General features: G+C 42.6%; 1 protein-coding gene and 1 long non-coding RNA gene across 2 annotated transcripts in view; one reads left to right on the forward strand and one right to left on the reverse strand.

Moving 5' to 3' along the window:
* The window catches only part of NCF2 (neutrophil cytosolic factor 2), a 41,278-nt gene extending 22,383 nt beyond the window's left edge, over positions 1–18,895 (reverse strand). Inside the window, exons 1-2 of the mRNA XM_069074404.1 lie at positions 18,427–18,895; positions 16,537–16,619 (exon numbers count right to left, since the gene is read on the reverse strand). Coding sequence (XP_068930505.1) covers positions 16,537–16,619; positions 18,427–18,600 — 257 coding nt within the window. The 5' untranslated portion in view covers positions 18,601–18,895. The remainder of the gene's footprint in view (positions 1–16,536; positions 16,620–18,426) is intronic.
* LOC138150988 (uncharacterized) lies at positions 46–19,919 on the forward strand. Its single transcript, XR_011165717.1, has 3 exons — positions 46–184; positions 18,445–18,657; positions 19,316–19,919. It is a non-coding gene; the product is annotated as an uncharacterized lncRNA (long non-coding RNA).
* Positions 19,920–20,334: the final 415 nt, after the last annotated feature.

Raw genomic sequence — 20,334 nt, forward strand, 5'->3', positions numbered from 1 at the left:
ACACACCCACACGCGCTCACACACACCCACACGTGCTCACACACACCCACACCCCTTCTCCTCCTCCAATTTTCCTTAACGACTCTGGATCTTTCCTTGGCGTCTATCACATTCTACTTGAGGAACTACTTATTTGTGTTACCTGGAATTCCACCCTCCACCCCCAGCAGATTCTAAATTCAAGGTTAGAGACTAAATCTTTTTTTTTTCATCTTTTTACCTCTGTCTCCCCTTGCCTTGCACATAGTATCATCTATTGATGTTGGGATGTGGGGTGGGAGTGAGGAATTGAACCTGTCATTTAATTGTTGCAGTGAATCCCTAAGGGCAGCTAGGTGGCACAGTGGATAGAGTGCAGGGCCTGGTGTGAGGAGGACCTGAGTTCAAATTTTGCCTCAGACACTTACTAGCTGTGTGACCCTGGGCAAGTCACTTAATCCTATCAGTGTCATCCCCACTGATCTCCAGAGGGCGGAAGCTATCCCATTTCTTGGCTCTGGACTGGCCTAGTCACCAAAGCCGAGTGGCAGTGCTATACCCCACCCCCATACAGCTCTCTGTTTGCCTCAGTTTCCTCATCTGTAAAATGAGGTGGAGAAGGAAATGGCAAATCACTCCAGTATTTCTGCCAAGAAAACCCCACATGAGGTCACAAAGAGTCAAACAACTGAACAGCAAATGAATTCCTAGTGTGAAAATCCCCTCTATCAAGCTAGATTAGCACCTGCCTCCCATTTATAGTCTTTGGGAGAAGTCTTCGGCACAAACAGGTTAAGTGACTTGTCTAGGGTCCTCCATGTGCCAAAGGCCAGAATGAAACTCATGTTTTCCTGACTCAGGAAGACCTGAGCTCAAATGTGACCCCACACACTTACTAGCTGCCTGAGCTTAGACAAACATCTATTTGCCTCAGTTTCCTCATCTGTAATATGGGGATAATAATAGCACCTTCCTCCTGGGGTTGTTGTGAGGATTAAATGAGATCAAAATTTGTAAAAGTACTTAGCACAGAGCCTGGGCACACAGTGGGCCCTTAATAAATGCTTATTCCCTTTCCCCTTCCTTCTATCCACTGGGCCATAGCTGCCCCTCCGACATCGAATGTTTGAGCTGGGTCCAGCATACATGGAGTCAAGAGGAAGGTCCCTATCAGTGTCATCCCCACTGCTCTCCGGGGGCAGAAGCCATCCCGTTTCTTGGCTCTGGACTGGCCTATTCATCAAAGCTGAGAGGAAGTGCTATACAACGCCGCCCCCCCCCTCCCCCCATCGCTCTCTCCTTCCTCTCTCCTCCAGCTCTTCTTTTGTCTCAAGTTACCGCAAGGTCAGTCTTTCTTTCTCTGTCAGCACAAACACTTCCACCTTTCTGACAGCCCTGACTTTGGCTCCTATACACAGAAGCAGCCTGGCGGCGCCTCTCACTGTAAGGCAAGGGGCAGCCAGCTTTCTCTCCTTCCCACCCCCTTCCCCTACAGTTTCCATCCTCCTTCTCAGTCCTCTGAGTCAAAGAGCTGAGTCAGAGTGAGCCTCCTTGCCAAGCAAGAAATGTCACCGCCTGATTTAGCTCCAAGGCTGTGGGCACCCACACTCCCTCCCTCTGACAGCACACCCAAGTTGCAAAGACAGCCCCTCCTGCCCAGGGCTTTTTCCCTCGGCTGGATCCCACTCACTTCTCCACTTTTTGGGCCTTCTTACACTTCCTCTACTAAAACCAAGCAACTATCACTGCTTTTCTAATAAGGATTCTGCAATCTTCTAGAATCTTGTTTTATTCCTTTCCTCTTATACGTTCTCTGTAAGGAGAAAGACTCTTTGTCGCTCCTGTGTTAGGGCAAGGCTCTCTCTGACATTGGGGGAATGGGGAGAGTCTCGCTTATTATTATCATCATCATCGACTGAATTAATTATCAGATTAATTGTCAGGGATGCAAGCTGACTAGATCAGGTTCCTTCATTTGGAGCCGGGAGGAGGGATATGCAGCTAGAGATAGCCAGGGTGAAGAAAGCAACAGATCCTGACTCCAAAGGAATCCCACCAACCACTGTGTTTTGCCTTATGTGACCTGCTCATGACCGCAGTATCCAAAGGTAGCTAGGAATGGCTTATCCTTATATTGACACATCCAGTTTCCTAGGTATCTAGGGAGGTCCAACCTCCCAAGAGGCTGCAATTTCATTTCCACAGGGCTGTCAACAACGGGGGCCCAGGTGTTGGCAGCAAAGGGGACGTGCCTATGTCTTCTTGTTTCTCTTAGGTGTGAGCATGTCTCTGTGGTATGTATATTATTCCATAACCCCTATAGTAAGCTTACAGCTGTTACGGCTTTGTCTTTGTTCCTTGACATCCTCAACTGAACACAGTTTATTAGGCTACTGTGATTGGAGTCACAGCAGAAAGCTGAGGTTGGCTATTGGATCTGCAAGCAGGCATCTTGACTCTTCTGCCTAGTATGTGATCATGGACAAATCAATTCCTTTCCCTCCTTCTTTCTGAGAGACAGCATAGCACATATAATGGAAAGTTGGGTCTGTGGAGTGAGAGAATCCAGCTTATAGTTGTGTCTCTAATTCTTCTATCCTGTGTGAACTTGGACAGGTGAATTAATTTCTCTGGGCCTCAGTTCCTCATCTATACAATGGGTAGACTTCTACTTCTTAATCTACAATCTTATGATCTAGGCTTCATTCTTCCCTCTGTAAAACATGTGGGTTATATTAGAAGATCTAACTTTAAATTCCATTCTAATTCTAAAATTCTATGATCTTATGATGCTAGAGGGCCTCCTGTATAATTTCCCCATGTTTCTCACCCAAGAGGTTTAAGAATGTCCCTTTCCAATCCCCTGCACAGTGCATGGGGTAGATTACAACATGGGACAATGGGATATAGGTGACCTGCCTTTTCTTTGTCAAGAGGTGTTGTCAGCTGCTAGAGTTCTTCCCAAAACTCTGTCTTGGGCCTAACATGGTGGGGATCTGATTAACCTGCTCTGTGGGCCTTGCTGATGTTTTTGGTCTCATGGTAGCTATGCTATTGTGCCCAGTGTGCCCTGCCAAGAGATCTTTTTGAGAAGGACTTGGCAGTTACTTCTTGGGTGGCTTCGGAGTGTGGCTTCCAGTCAAAAGAGTCTTGGGAATCAGAAGACCCCAAGTTCTAACCCCAACTCTACCCCCATCAAGGGATAGTCTCTGGTGGGAATATAACAACATACAAATGCATAATCTTAAGTATTTCAAACATGGTATGAGAAGTCATTGTGGCAACCATCCATGGACAATGTTGTAACTGTTTTAAATATAATCTTTTATAGGGCATCTAAATGGTACAATGAATAGGGCACTGGTCTTGGAATCAGGAGCACCTGAGTTCAAATTCAACCTCAGATACTAGCTGTGTGACCCTGGGCAAGTCACTTAACCCTGTTTGCCTCAAGTTTCCTCATCTGTAAAATGAGGTAGAGAAGGAAATGGCAAACTATTCTAGTGTCTTTGCCAAGAAAACTCCAACGGTCTCACAAAGGGTCAGACATGACTGAAATGACTGAACAACAATAATTTCTTTCTATCAAGGATATACAGGATCCCAGTCCCAAGGAAGGCGATTCTCTGTATACTTCTGCCTGATTAACTACTGCATTGGGAAGGCAGGTCGCTTGTGGTTGATGAAGTAGGTTATTTTGATTTGCTTATATGAGGTAACTCATCAAGTAGCACTTTGTTCTAAAGTTAAATGTGGGAAGAATCTTCCTTTTAAAACTAGAAAGTGGAATTATTTTCTTTCTACTCTTTGTGACTATGTTATTAATATCAATATTATTATAATCAATTATCATGAACATTTTAATCTCCAAACCTTCTTACCCGTGCCTCAATGTGGCACAAAAATGACCTTGGATCCTCAAAGACTGGGTCCCTAGAATGCAAACTCTGGAAGATTCTCCCAAATTGGAAAAGCTTCCAGAATGGGATCCATAATGATCTATCAGTGTATCATTCACAAGGATCAACCCAGTGAGCTTCTGACAGGCAAATCACTAGAAAATTAGGCTGTCCATGGGGTGATGAATGTTTTTGATCATGTCACCTTATGAGGACATTCTGCTATGGTGAGTTGTGACCTCAATCTAATTTAGCCAAAAGAGCTCCCAAACTGGTAAAAATCATAGCTCCTCTGAAGTAGTAACAGTAACAACACAACAACTATAAAAAGGTGAGTGTTGGATTTTTAGCTTTATTGGCAAAAAGCTGACCCAGGAAGGGAAAGGACCATTGCCTAGGAAGGACAGGATAACTAACGACTGAACGAAATAAGCCAGAGATGCCTCATTCTTCTTTTACTTCTGTTTTCTCTGCCAAAGAAAATGATCTTTGGCCTGGAAAGGGCAGAACAAGAATGGTTGATGGGAAGCAGATACCCAACAAAATCAAGGCAATAGGAAGAGAGAGCCTAACTGCCCTTGAGGACTTTGGTGGGTCAGGTCCAGTCAAGCAACATCCCAGGGTCCTGAAAGGACTGCGAGGTCATTGTTAACATCCTGTCTCTCATTTTTGAAATATCACATAGAACAGGAAAGGTGTTGCCAGCCTAGAGAAAGCCAAGTGTGGCCTCAGTTTTCAAAAAGAGGAAGAAAATGGAGTCTGCTAATTGTCATACACTGAGTTTGACTTTGATTCCTGCAAAATTTTAGAATATATTAAAGGGTAGTTAGTGAAAATCTGGGAAAGGAAGTGATGATGCCTCAGTTTACTCATTTGTAAGATGGTAATAATAAAAGCACCGTACCTCACAGAGTTGTAGTGAAGATAAAATGTGATAATATTTGTAAAACATTTTGCAAACTTTGAAGTGCTACGTAAATGCTCATTATTATTATAAAACAGAGGAGAGTTGGCATAGTTTAGTGGAGAGAGAGCTGGGGTGGCAGCCAGGGAGACCTGGATTCAAGTCCCACTTCTGACACACAGTGGCCATGGGACCTTGGGCAAGTCATTTAACCTCATAGAATTTCAGTCAAATTTCTAAGATTAGAGATTGCATAGAAGGAGCCAAATGCTTTGATTGAAAGACTTTCTTCATCTGGGAATTCCTTATACCAATGGAATCACAAATCTAGTTCCCAGGCCTTAATATAAGGCAGTGTGACAGAATGGCTAGAGTCAGTATAGATCTAGGTATTAAGTCTTACCTTTGACACATACTGGCTATGGGATTCTGGGAGCAAATCACTTAACTAGTCAGTGTCCAGGAAGCTCTCTAAGACCAGGGGTGGGGAACCTGTGACCTTGAGGCCACATGTGGCCCTCTAGGTCCTCAAGTGTGGCTTTTTCCCTGAATCCAAACTTCACAGAATAAATCCTATTGGGATTTGTTCCTACTCCAGTATCCTTTCCAAGAAAACCCCAAATAGGGTCACAAAGAGTTGGACATGACCGAAATCCTTTTGGGATTTGTTCCGTGAAGTTTGAATTCAGTCAAAGGGTCACACTTGAGGACCTAGAGGGCCACATGTGGCCTTGAGATCACAGGTTCCCCACCTCTCCTCTAAGACTATTAATTGTAGATTGGGTGCCAACCTGCGTTGGTAGAGGAAATGTCCTTATACTGGTGAAATCAGGTGCAGTTGTATGTGTGTTTACATAGTATACTGATAGAATTTACTCTCATAATAGTCCCTTGAGGTAGGAATTCATCATCAGAAAGCCATCATTCTCAGCATTTTCCAAGTTCAGCAAAGTTGAGTAAGCTGTTCAGGATCACCCAGCCAACACTGTGGGGCAGAGTCATTGAGAGACAGGCAAGAAGGGAACAGACAACAACCACCTAGATTCAGAGCCAAGTGTCCTGATTTTTTGTCCCATACAATTCCTATTACATTACACTCACTGTTTATGAGAGAGTTGAGGGTCCTCTGAGGGAAAACTCTCATCATTAACCTACAAATAAGATTTTTCTCTCCCTAGTGGACAAATTAATTTCAGTTGTGAGTCAAACCCTGCTGTGTCAGGGTCCCTATCTTTATGGAGATATCGAATTAGCCCAGTAAACTATCCTTATATCCAATTCCCCAGCACATCAGGACATCCAGAGATCTGTGCCAAGTGAGAGAAGGAAAGACTGGATTAATGAACCATCCAAGTAAGAAGTCTGCTTCATACTAAAAAAAAAATGGAAAAATTCTTGATAAAAATACTATCATCATGGCCCTGGGCCAAATCCCATTATTCTCCTCCCAGCCCCTAACCCTGAGAAATTATGTGAACAGTGACAACTTCACAACCTTGGGAAGAAGGTCACACCCATTCTGGCTTCAGTGGAATGCCTCATCTGTTCTAAGGATGTAGCACTGTCTACTGCACCCAACATGAAGGATTCCTGAGTGCCCTTAGGGAGCTAGCCCATGTCTCGACTTTGAAAGCTGGGATAGACACACACCCCTTCTAGGGTGAGCCCAGGGAAAACCTAAAACCACTCACTCAAATTATCCTCATGGGAGTGATCCCTGGTTTGGGCAACCAAGTGATACAGCAAATACAGGACTCAGGAAGACCCGAGTTCAAATCCATCTCAGACCCTTACTAGCTAGGAGACCCTGGCAAATCACTAAAATTCTGTCTGCCTCAGTTTCCTCAACTGTTAACTGTGATAATAATAGCACCTAGCTCACAGCCTTGTTTTCAGGATAAAATGAGATAAATACTTGTACATCCTTTTGCAAACTTTAAAACATTATATAAAGAGGAGGAAGGGAAAAAGAATAAGCATTTATTTAGTGCCTACTATGTGTCAGACAGTGTGCTCAGTGCTTTTTAAAAATAGTATTTCAGGGGCGGCTGGGCAGCGCAGTGAGTAAAGAGCCAGCCCCAGGAGTCAGGAGGACCTGGGTTCGGATCTGACCTTAGACACTTAACACACACACACACACACACACACACACACACACACAAACTAGCCATGTAACCTTGGGCAAGTTACTTAACCTCAATTGCCCTCTAAAAGGCAAAAAAAGAAAATAAAAATAAAAATAGTATTTCATAATTGCTAGTCATCATCAGCTATTTTGCTTCAGACCTTAGCCTGGCCTTAACCTTGCCCCTCTCACCAACCCACACCCAAGGCCCCAACCATGGATTTGCATCTGCTCTTGACTTAGTTCTTCAATCATGCTTCCTGTTAAAAGCAGGAAGCTTTTCTGAATTCCCTCACCCACTGCCCTCTTTGGTAATGAGCTTCCCCTCAGATTTCTCTCAGTACTTTGTTTTGTTCCTCTCTAATATATTTCATGGGCAGCTAGGTGGTGCCATAGTGCATAGAGTGCTGGGCCTGGAGTCAGGTAGACTCATCTTCCTGAGTTCAAATCTGGCCTCAGACACTTACTAGCTGTGTGACCCTGGGCAAGTCACTTAACCCTATTTGCCTCAGTTTCCTCATCTGTAATGTGAACTGGAGAAGGAAATGGCAAACCACTCTGGTATCTCTGCCAAGAAACCCCCAAATAGGGGTGGCTAGGTGGTGTGGTAAATAGAGCACCGGCCCTGGAGTCAGGAGGACCTGAGTTCAAATCCAGCCTCAGACACTTAACACTTACTAGTCATGTGACCTTGGACAAGTTGCTTAACCCCAATTGCTCTCCAAAAAGCAAAACAAAAAACAAAAAAGAAACCCCCAACTAGGGTCACAAAGCCTTGGATACAATAAGAAAAAAAAACTGAACAAATAACTTCATGATCCCCAGCCTTCTCCTCTATTCAACATCCCCTCTTCCCTTTTGATTGTGATCTGTTGCCATATACTGTCTATTCTCCTTTGCCAGTATTTCTCCCAACCACCCTCATCATCACTTGAATTTAAGGATTCCTACAATAATCCTGTGAAGTAGGTGCTGCTATTACCACCATTGTATAAATGAAAAAGCAGAGGCTTAGATCAGTTAAGTGACTTAACTGGATTGTGCAAGTAGGAGATGTGTCTGAGGCAAGATATGAACCTAGCTCTCCCTGACTGCACGACCAGGGTTCTAGCCACTGTGCTGGGCTACTACTTTGGCATCCTTTCCTTTCTACTCTCTCTATCAGCAAAGCCAGGTTACAAAGACCCGATTCACTAGTTCAGGATTTCGTCATCTCCTCTGGATAATTAATGCAGCCTCCTGACTGGTCTCCCAGCCTCCACTCTCTTCCTTCCCCAGTACATTCTTCCTAATCTTATACAAAGATTTTACCGGATCATTCTTTTGCTCCAAAGCCTTCAGCAATCCCCTACCAGCTACCAAATGCAAAACAAATAAAAATTCCTTATCCAGGAAGTTCTAGCCCTCCCCCCCCCCCCCCCCCCCCCCCCGCCAAGTCTGGCTCCAAACCATCTGTCCAGCCTTATCACATACTGCTTTCTGAATGCAGTCTATATTTCAGCCAAACCAGACTTCACCATTCGTTGACCTTGGCCTGCCCTTTGCAGCCCCTTTACCTTTCCCATACTCTGTCATTTGTCTGCAATGATCTGTCTCCACACCTCCACCTGTTGAAATCTTTCTCTTCTTTCAGGTCTCAATTCATGGCACTTCCTCCATGATGCCATCATTATATCATTAGTACTTTATATTATCACAACTACATCCAATTGTTCACTGTATATAGTAGGAGCTTAACTCATCAGTCCCTCAATAAACATTTATTTAGTAACTGCTGTGTGTCAGGCACCATGCTAAGCCCAGGTAATACAAAAGGAGGTAGAAACAGTCCCTGCCCTCAGGGAGCTGATAATTACTAAAGGTGTATTGAATCAAGGTGATGACTTGCCCCTTGACCCATCCTATCTCTAGCATACATTAGATTTTTGTTGTCCTCCAAGCTTCATGTCATCTCCAAGTGAGATAAGAGTGCCATCTATGTCTTTATCTGAGTAAGTCATTGATAAAAATGTCCTATGGTCCCAGTCCCAGCCCAGACCCTTGGGGGACACCATCCACCAGAACCTCACGCTTCCCTTGGTGTTGATTTGATGGTGACTGCTTGGACCCAGTCATTTAGCTGCTTTCCAATTCACTTTGATGTGCTAGTATCTAGTCCCCATCTCTCCATTTCCCCCACCAAGATAATCCCCCAAAACATGAAACACTTTGCTAAAGTTGTGGTAAACTGAGCTGTGGGGTAGCTAGGTGGCACAGTGGACAGAGTGCCAGACTCCTCTTCCTGAGTTCAATTCTAGCCTCAGACGCTTACTAGCTGTGTAATCTTATTTGCCTCAGTTTCCTCACCTGAAAAATGAGCTGGAGAAGGAAATGACAAAACACTCCGATATCTTTGCCAAGAAAGCCCCAAATGGGGTCATGCGAAGTCAACTCAACAACTGCAAACGACTGAACAACAACAGCAGCAGCAAAAACTGGGCAACATCTCAGAAGTGCCAGGGTCCAAGTTGTCTCCCTGCCCCATCCCGGCTTTAAGCTTTAACTCAGTTATTTACTACCTGTGACTTCAGGGCACATTATTTGCCTTCCTAAGCCCTACTTTCCTCATCTATAAAATGAAGGCTTTGGATTAGATGATCTCCAAGATCCCTTTCAACTTTAAACACAGAATTCTATGATCCTTACCTGAATGGGTATTGACTCCAGGTCAATATATATATTCAATATATATTCAGACTCCAGGTATTGACACCCTGTCCTCCACACTCCAGCTCACCTCACCAAGGATTTGCTCAGTTCACCTTTATGCAACCAGCCTCAAAGCCTCTATTCAGTCAGTGAACAAACATTTATTAAACCCTTACTCTGTTCTAGGGAGGATGCTGAGAGATGGGAATATGGAAAAAGGGAGAAAAATAAAGCCCCTGCCCTCTAAGAGCTTACATTCTAATGGGGAAAGGCAACATGTGAACAATTAAACACATATAAGATTTTATACATACATACATACATACACACATACACACATCCATATATATATCAACAGATTGCAATCAAGTGGGAAGAGGGGATGTTGAATAGAGGGGAAGACTGGGTATCATAAAGTTGTTTGTTCAGTGTTTTTTTTTTTCAGTCTTGTCCAACTCTTTATGACCCTATTTGGCAGTTTCTTGGCAGAGATACTGGAATGGTTTTGCCATTTCCTTCTCCAGATCGTTTTATAGATGAAGAAACTGAGGCAAATAGGGTCACCCAGCTGGTGTCTGAGGCCAGATTTGAACTCAGAAAGATGAGTCTTCCTGACTCCCGGTCCAGCATTCTGTGCACTATGGCACTATGTAGGCATGTGTGTATGTATGTATAACACATGTATGTAGACATATGTATATATAGTGTATATAAGATATTTGTACATATATATCTTGTATATACTTCATATGTATTCAAGATATAGATATGTGCATGTGATATATTGTATATGATATATGATATATACATATTATATGTTATATATATTATATACAAAATATATGCATATAATATACACATATACACAGAATAGATGCAGGGTAACCTCAGAGGAAAAGCACTAGCAACCCTAAAACTTCTGCCAAATTCTCAGAGATCCATCACCACACTGGCATTCCTGGCATCTACCCCAGTAGAGAGTGCAGGAAGTTCCTGGAGCCCACTCTGGTCAAACCAAATCCAAGTCAGTCACCCCAGCTTGTAGGTATGTCCTTATCAGGTTGCAAAGTAGCCTTTCCTTTTGAAGGACGCCTGCCCTCTTCCCTTGCCCCTCTCTGACCCTTTCATCCTCTATCTCATCCCAAACCAACTTCTCCCCTTCTCTCTCCCCAGGCCTCTCCTTCCCCTCTCTCCTCCTCTTCCTCCTCCCTTTGGTCACAGCCAGGAGAGAGTCAGCCCTGACACACATCTGTGTTTCCTGATGTTCTCTGTCTGAAGGAGCTCGATAAAAGTGGTTCCTAAATAGAACTCCAATGGTACATGTGTGGGCGAGATGTGTCCCAGCAGCCTGGGTGGTATTGCTACTGTATATATCCCAGTATTGTATCAAAAAAGCAGACAAGAAGAATGCTCCTCTCCATACCCCCCTAAGCCCTCCACCCCCTTCCCAATAGTTCTCTGCTGTCCTTGTTGCCATTTGGAAAACACACCCCCCTTAGAAAATCGTTGGGTAGCTGACAACTCCAAGCTGTGCTCCTGCTACATTAGCAAGCTAATTCTTTTTCTTCTATGCCTACATGCCCATGAAACCAATTATGGGCCCCTTGGCAGTGACTGAAAAATTCTTCACCCATGAGGGGGGTCACTATAATTGCTTTAGTCAATCAACGGGTCCTGTGGTACTGTCAACATTGCCCTTAGCAGGTGCATCTAGAGCAAAAGCCATAAGAATCGAAGTGGTTAGTGGCTACTACGAAGCAGAGTGGATAGGGTGTTGTACTTAGAACCCAGAAGAGCTGAGTTCAAATACTGCCTCAAACACTTACTAGCTTTGTGACTCCAGGCAAATTGCTCTCAGCCTCAGTTTCCCCATCTTAATGAGGGAGGCATCAAAGTCTAGTAGTGGATAGAGAACTGGACTTGGAGTTCAAAAAGGCTTGAGTCTGATACTTTTCAGTCAAGTGACCCTGGGCAAGTCCTCGAACACAAAGATGTATCTACTATGTCATGCTATATTTCTTCAAATAATGGATGTGCTAAAATTCCTAAAATGCCCTAAGGTAGCCCACCACAGATCTCACTTTGGCAAACCCTTTCTTCATAAAATATATGAAGGAAATTTCAACCTGGATCAAGCAAAATGTCCTTGAACTCTGAATGAATGAAGCAACTATAGGTAATATGGTGGATGGAGACCTGGTCCGGGAGTCAGGAAGATCTTTAACTGATTCCTGCTAGAGATACTTATGACTTAGTCACTTAATCTCTTAGTCTCAGTTTCCTCAACAGTAAAATGGGGACAATAATAGCATCTACCTCTCAGGGTTGCTGTGAGAACCAAATGAGATATCACTTACAAAGTGCCTTACAAACCTTAAAGTGCTATCTAAATTCTGGCTATTATTGTTGTTGTTATTGGTATTATTATAATTAGGTGCTAGGTCCTAGGAATGCAAATACAGAAATGAATCAGTCAAGGAGTTGACATTCTAATATTGGGAAGGTGTGGTCAGGAAAGGGTGTTTTGGTGTGGAAAGTCCCAGGGATGGTGAGTGGAGCCAGAGTAATTGAATAACATGTCCCTTTCATGATCAGTGGTAGTGTTGATTTAATTCCTGTACCCAGAGCAAAAGATAAAATAGTGTGGGCTAGATACAGGGCATCCACAGGCAGTGAAGCAGGGTCAGGGAGCAGAGATGGTCTAGCTCTAGTAAACTTTCACCAGACAGGACAGGACAGCCCTGTGATAGGAGCACACGGGGAGGGCAGATGTTACCATGCTAATCCATGGGGTATCTGAAACCACCTTTTATGCAATGGAACCCACTTCAAAGGGGAAATTTAGAATCTAGTCCTTTCTATGAACAATGAAGAGCCCATAGGTTCAACCCAAGCTAGTCCAGGCTGAGGCAAGAAGTAAAAAAAACAACAACAAACACACAGTAGATATCAGCTCTTTTCATGGTAACACCAAACTGGAAACCAAATGTTTTTTAAAATGTGTATGTGTATGCATGTGTAGGCAATTAGGGTTAAGTGACTTGCCCAGGGTCACACAGCTAGTAAGTATCTGAGGCTGGATTTGAAGTCAGGTCCTCTTGACTCCAGTGCTCTATCCACTGCACCACCTAACTGCCCCCTCCTTTTTTTCATTGTTTAATGGAGGTGGAAGAGGAAGGGTGGAAAAGAGAGAAAAAAAGTGCCTGGCAATAAGTAAAAACTACAAAATTAAATTCATTGAAAATGTAGAAGAAATGTGGTAAATAGAGAAAGTGATGACAACAAATGAAGCGGAATGCTGTATATTAGAATGACCAAGCCTGGCCCTAAGAGGAGATGAGAAAAAGCAGTTTCCACCCTTCTTGGCAGAGTTGGGAAACAATGGCTACAGAACATTGCATGTACTGCCAGACTCTGTTGACATTTGGACTAGCTGTCTAAGTTTTTTCTTTCTTTCTTCTTTTATTCTGTTACTAGAGATGGCTCACTGGGTGGAGAAGAGACAGGAGTCCATTCATAAATGAAGGCAATATAAAAATGAAAAAAAAATCAATAAGATGTTAAAATTTTAAAAAATATAGGAAAAATCTTGTAGCATCTGGTATTGTATCATAATGGAAAAGGGAGGAATCATTTAACTTATTGAATGATAAATTTGCAAGCCTAAACTTGTGAACCAAATGGCAAAAGGGTCCAAGTGGAACCTAAGTCATGGACGTATAGTCCAAAGCAGTAAAAGCTTAGAGATGGTTTGAAATGGCTGACTTTAAGGAGCATCAGATCCAACCATCCCTTTGAGGAAAATGACTTATCCAAGGTCACACAAGGCAGAACCAGGACTGGAACAGCATTCTGCCTTTATGCCAGAGAGGTGGCTTAGTACAAACCCACACTTGACCCTTTAAAAAATGGAGATATTAATTTATTTACCTGGCCTTAAATAATGTCATCAAATACTATATTTATTTTTAAAGTATTTATTGATATCTTTTGTTTTTATATCACTTTTGTTTCCAAATATAGCCATTTCCACCCAAAGAGTCATTAAAAAAAAATTCTTTAGCAAAACTAATGATCACATCAACTGAGTCTGATAGCATATGCAGAGTTTTGCTCTCTTGGACCCCCATTTCAGCAAAGAAGGGACACGTGGAGGCGCATTTATTTGCTCATCTGTTCTTTGGGACTAGTCTTGGTCAAACACTATCTTTAATGATACACCCAGTACAGATTTTCAAAGAAAACAAAATTTAAAACACAGGTGAAAGTATATAGCAAATTTGACCTTCCTTAGTATGTTTTATTGTTATTTTATTTTATTGGCAAGGCAATTAGGGTTAAGTGACTTGCCCAGGGTCACAAAGCTAGTAAGTGTCAAGTGTCTGAGGCCAAGATTTGAACTCAGATCCTCCTGATTCCAAGGCCAGTGCTCTGTTCACTGTACCACTAACTGGGGTTGTTTCATTGTTATTCATCACATCTTAATTGAGACTTGGTGATAAGATGATGCAGAAGATGGAGCACTGAAGCTTGAATCAGGAAGACCTAAGTTGAAATGGTGACCTCAGATTCCTACTAGCTCTGTGACTCTGGGCAAGTCACTTAACCTCTGTTTGCCTCAGTTTCCTCAAATGTAAAATGGGGATGCTGATAATAGCATTCACCTTACAGGGCTGTTATGAAGATCAAATGAGATAACTTTTATAACATGTCTAGCACATAGTAAGCACTTAATAAATATTTATTCTCTTCCCACTCTCTTTTCCCCGGACTTTGATGAGAATATTTTGTTCCAACTTATCCTTACTGAACCTAATTTCTCCGAAGCTCTGGGACTTCACGATGATTCACTGTCACAAGTCCCTCTGAAGAGCCTGTGGTTTCTCTCCATCACTTTCACAATTGGGCTGTTCTCCCTGATAAAATTGTTAGAGCTGATGAGATGAATGGCTTTATTTTGCCTTTCTAGTTGGGGTCAGCTAGAAGATGTGTCCTGTGTTCCCTTGGCTGTCTTTATAGATTCCCTCTGGAGTAATCAAAGAACAGAGAGAAAACCAAGCACGTGGAGAACACTTTCTGAAAGGACAGAAGCCCTCATGCCTGTCACCTGTTATCTCCACTCAAATGTTTCTTTCTACATGAAGACTGTCTTCTCTGTCTTCATCCATTTTTTCCCCTTTTTGAAAGACTTCTCTCTCATAAAAACCCCTTCAAAGTCTTTGCATCTTTACAGGAATTGCTTTAGCAAATGATACTGCCCCTAGCAACAGCTGCCTTTTACAGACTGCTTCTGAAACAAACCCTCTCAGAACAATTAAAAAACATTTTTTAGAACATTAAGTGAGATGCTTAAAGGCAAATTTTGCCAGAAATGAGAGATGATTTTCAAGAGTTTTTATGCCAAACCTCATTAAAACATAGCTCTACTGCAGATGTGGCTACAACATTCCCTCAAACATTACCACAAAAAATAATAATAGCTAGCATTTATATAGTACCTCAGGGTTTTCAAAGCACTTTCCAAATAATATCTCATTCTATTCTTACAACAGCCCTGGGGGGAGTGGGGTAGATTCTAATATTATCCCCAGTTTACAGGTGAGAAAACTGAGGCAAATAGAGGTGAAGTAACTTGCCCAGTGTCACACAACTAATAAGTATTTGAAATCAGGTCTTCCTGACTCCATGTCCAGCACTCTATCTACTGCCCAACCAGCTACCTAAACATACAATCAGAATGTAATAATATAGTTACCATAGTATTGGTATTAGCCCTACAGCAGTATTTTTTTTTTGCAGGGGGAAGGCAGGGCAATTGGGGTTAAATTACTTGCCCAAGGTCGCATGGCTAGTAAGTGTTAAGGGTCTGAAGCCGGATTTGAACTCAGGTCCTCCCGACTCCAGGGCCAGTGCTCTATTCACTGTGCTACCTATCTGCCCCTCTGCAGCAATATTTTCAATAGTTATTTGTTTATTTTATTTGCCCTATACATTTTATTGGCACAGGAAACTCCCAGTAAGAAAACTCCCAGGGCCAGCTAGGTGGCACAGTGAATAGAGTACCAGCTCTGAAGTCAGGAGGACCTGACTTCAAATCCAATCTCAAATACTTGCCACTTAACTAGCTGTTTGAACTTAGGCAAGTCACTTAAACCCAATTGCCTTGCCTTCCCTCCTCCAAAAGAAAAACCAAACCAAAAAACCTCCCCTTGATGCAGATAAGCAACTTCCTCTAATTTACAATCTTAGAGAGCTGAATTAGTTATTGCTCAGAGGGGAGATGAGATGCCCAGGGTCGCTCAGCCAGCATGTGTCTCTGGAGAGACTTGGAGGCAGGTTTCCCTGTCTCTGGGCAGCAGTCTCTATCAACAATATGCTTTCTCAAGGACAAGAGAGGCAGCAGTCTGTAGTGGAAAGGACACTGAATCTGGATTTAGCCGGCCGCGGTCTGAGCCCCAACTGTAATGCTTACTAGATACATGGTCTTCGTAAGTCATCTAACTTCTCTGAGTCCCAGTTCCTTCATCTGTAAAATGGGAATCATAACACTTGAACCACCCATCCTCCCAGAGGATTACTATGAGGAAAGGATGTTGCAAAGCTATAGACATGTGAACTATGATTAATTACTCATATTTCAGACAGTCCATAGTCAGACTTTCTAGCAGAAACTAGGAAAAACTTTCTTTTTTTTTTTTAAGCAATCAGGGTTAAGTAACTTGCTCAAGGTTACAGGGCCAGTTATTTCTGGGTGTGGTGCTGAGTAAGTATCTGAGCCTGGGATTCGATCTCCAGGTCATCCCGACACTGGAGCCAGTGCTCTTACTCGCTGTGCTACCTGATGGCCCCTAGGAAAAACTTTCAATGAGCATAGAGTAAAACCCACATCCCTCCTGGTATCATCATGTCATTCCCAATATCGTGTGATATCAAAGACTTACTTCTCCATCCTATAAAAGACCATCCCTCGTTGGAAATAAGCCACTGCTAAATGTCTGTCTCGGTTTATGCTCTCGGTAAACGCCTGTAAGAGAGAGAAAGTAGTTTTGCATATAGGTATGCAAGAGGAAAAAAGCCAGTGATAAGAACCCAGATGGTCACCTTAGGCTGAGAGCTGAGGATGTTTGGTATCTGGAAAAGAGGTATCTGGAGGTTGGGCAAAGCTAGCCAGTTTTTTATGGCTACCTCTGAGGAAGACAAAGGCATGAAGTCAGAATGGAAAATCAAGAAAGATAAGGGGGTAGAAGGACAATAGGAGAGGTGGAGGAGGAAGAGGAGAAATGAAGTTCAAGAAGATTTTTTAAAACATTTAAAAGATTTTACCTTCTACCTTTAAAAGTAGAAGGAAAATAGGGATATGCACACATATACATGTACACGTATATATGTACACATACATATGTATATATACATACACACATAGATATACACACATATACACACATACATATATATATGAAAATGTTCCATTCCAACCTTCTCCATTGTTGCTAAGCTTTTGACAAAAAGCACCTTATAAGGGTAAACTCTAAAAATATCACCAGTGAGTATAGATGCCCTTGTATTCTCTACCTCATTTTCTACCTTTGCCTTGTCTACACACTTCCTTTCCAGGAGGGCTCACTGTCTCTCTCCTGTGCATCCTGTTTATCTTTTGAACCAATTGCTATTTGCTAAGACACCCACTCTTTATCCTTGGAGCCAGAATTTCTGTTTACAGTCTAATCTCCCACCAGTATACATAGATAGCTAGAATTGATTTATGGATTGCCTCTGGGTTCACCTGTTTGACTACCTGACCTGTCTATCTGTGATGAATTTAATGCTTGACATCACTGAGAAAACTCCTCCCCAAAACTTTTGCTGATCTCAACTCTCCATCCCTTCACTCTAAGTTGATGATCATTTCCCCCCTCTCTCCATCCTGGAGCTCATATGGATTTTGTAAGTGAGTTTCTAGGAGACTCGAGAAGATCACCAGCCAGCCTTCATGCACTCCTAAAGGTATTGTTGGGTGAGGGAGTGGGGTCCCACCTTGTACTGAAGTTCAAAAAGACTTCAAAGTTTCAGAGCATAGGACTCCATGAAACATAGGGATGTTTATCTCCAGGATAAGGTGTGGAGAAAATACGTGTGTGCCCTGCCCCCCAAAAGTATAATTTCCTGGATGATAGAACCCTGGGACAAAGGCCTAAGGGCCCTATCCTAGTCAAGGTTTTGAACCTACAACTGAGAGAAGTCAAATGGATTCATCCATACCAATAAGTCCATTCACTATCTGTAAATACCAACCCTTTCTAGACTATACTTCTTCATCCACTCCATGATAACATGGACCTGCCTGCATTCATCTTACTTTAGTGGAGGAATATGGCACATACATAAATAGCTACAAGGAAAGACTTCATGGAGGGGGTAGTCTAATTTACATATAACATTAAAACCTTTCACAATTTGATTTACATCTATCTTCTCAGACAACTTATTATCTAGTTGGGAAGATGGTACTGACTGTCCGAAAGATTAAACTTGGTGGGTCTCCCATCCTGGGAGGGTGTTTAGTATACAACAGGCACTTAATAATTGCCAAATGAATTAGAGATGAACATGAGATAGTGTAAAAGCATGAGCTAAGTGGTCTGGTCCAAGTGACACAAGAAGAGTTCAGAGAAGGGGGAACAGTCAAAGAAGGCTTCCTAGAGAGGTTAGATCTCAATGGATGGATCCAGTTTGGAAACAGACAAGAGAAGAGACCATGCCACATCAGGAGACAAGGTTGTGACTGAAGACACCGCAAAAGCACAAAGCAGGGGTAGGAGTCCTTCACTCACCTTTTCTGCCTCTTGCAGGTTTTCCAGAATCATGTAGATGCAGCCAATGTTGAAGGAGATCCGGGAATGGGGGTCCTGGACTCCAGTGAAGGCCTCCAAGGCTCCATGCCAGTCCTTCTTGTCTGCTGCCAGTACTCCTTCATTCCAAAGACGGATCACCTCAGCTAAAGCCATGGCCACACGAGAACTGGGAGGCAGAGACCACAGACTGTGCCCGAAGAGCAGCTCTGAGTAGGTAGAACAGGGGTAGAAGAGAAAGCACTCAAGGGAGAGGAAATATTTCCCACCAGGGCCAGTTTCCTACTGTCCCTCCTTGGCTCCCTTATTCTTGACTGGGCAGGACCAAGTGCCTTTTTTTTTTCTTTAAGTGGGTCTCAGAAGATCTAATCTTCCCCCAAGCTGACTTCTCTGTGTTGTAAGCATGTCAGGAAGTGTCCCTACCCTTTAGCAACCCTTCTGAAAGGCAGGGGGAGGAAGGGAGGTAGGGGTGGAGAGGAGGGAAGGGGTGGGGAAAGAGAGGAAGTATGACAAATGCTGCCTGCAACAGATCAGTTCCTCTAAATCATTCTGCTCTGTCATGATCAGTCCCTCCCACTAAGTCTCACCTCTTTCCTAGTGTTTCTGGGTCATGTGCTGTCACTTTCTACCTGTGTGACCTTGGATCAGTCACTTCCTCAGTTTCCCCATCTGTAAAAGGAGGGGATTGGATGTGGTGCTTCAGTCAAACGTTCTCCTGAGCTCTTTTAAAAGTCTAGTTTTGTGAAATATTTATAGCAGCTCTTTTTGGTGATGGCAAAGAATTGGTAACTTGAGGGGGTGCCCATTAATTGGGAAATGGCTAAACAAGTTATGTTATAAGAATATGATGGAATGTTATTGTATTGTAAAGGCTGAAGAAAAGGATGGTTTGAGAGAAACCAGAGAAGGTTTATATGAACTGATACACAGTGAAGTGGGTAGAACCAGGAGAACAATTTATAAAACAACAACAATATTGTAAAGACACTTTGAAAAACTTAGTAACCAACTACAATTCCAGAAGATTCAAGATGAAACCTGCTGTCAGCTTCATGATAGAGAGGTGATAGACCAAGAGCACAAATAGAGACTTTTTTGGTCATAGTCAATATAAAAATATATATATTTCTTGATTATATATGTTTATAATGGGGGTTTTAGTTTTCTTGCTTTCTCAATCTGAAAATAAAATGAAATTTAATTAAAAAAATAATCCATTTTTAAAATGTCACTTAACCCCAATTACCTTATCTTCCCTCTTACAAAAAAAAAATCATGATTCTAAGGAACTTCCTCAAGTCTTTATAGCTTCACTATCAACTTGCAATGCCCATTTCCAGTCACTCTTTGTTCTAAGGAAGAAGAGTTTCTCTCGCTCTTGCCATAAAATGATGTTAGAACCCTTTTAGGCACTGCCCTCTTTATGAAAACTCAGAATGTTTATGGAAATCCTGAAAGATAAACATGACTGCTGTTATTATAGCAGGGAAAGCTGGGCCACAGGAGTGAGAAAGGACTAGACGAGGACAAGAGCTTTGGAGACTATGTTGGACTCCTGCTCATATTCAAAGTACCTTCATTGGATACACTTAAACAGGAAGATGCAGAACGTTTGCTGCTAGTATTGCAGAAACTGGCTTCCCTAATACTGCATTAGCAGAACCGTAGGATGCTTGGGAATCAAAGGAGAGGACGTGAGAAAGACTTGATTCCAAGAGATAGCACAGAAGTAGATGCAGGTGTTCTTGGGTTTTTTTCTCTTTATGTCTATTAATGAGTTTCCCTTGTTCTGTGGATGTTTCCCTCTCCTAGTTTCAGAGAATCATAGGTTTAGACCTGGAAGGAACCGTACAAGCCATTTAGTCCAAGTACCTTTTTTTATGGATGAGG

The sequence above is a fragment of the Petaurus breviceps genome, unplaced genomic scaffold (genome assembly GCF_028583685.1).
Source record: "Petaurus breviceps papuanus isolate PSGF00001 unplaced genomic scaffold, PetGlider_PUasm1.0 90895, whole genome shotgun sequence".
In the NCBI taxonomy this organism is placed as follows: Eukaryota; Metazoa; Chordata; class Mammalia; order Diprotodontia; family Petauridae; genus Petaurus; species Petaurus breviceps.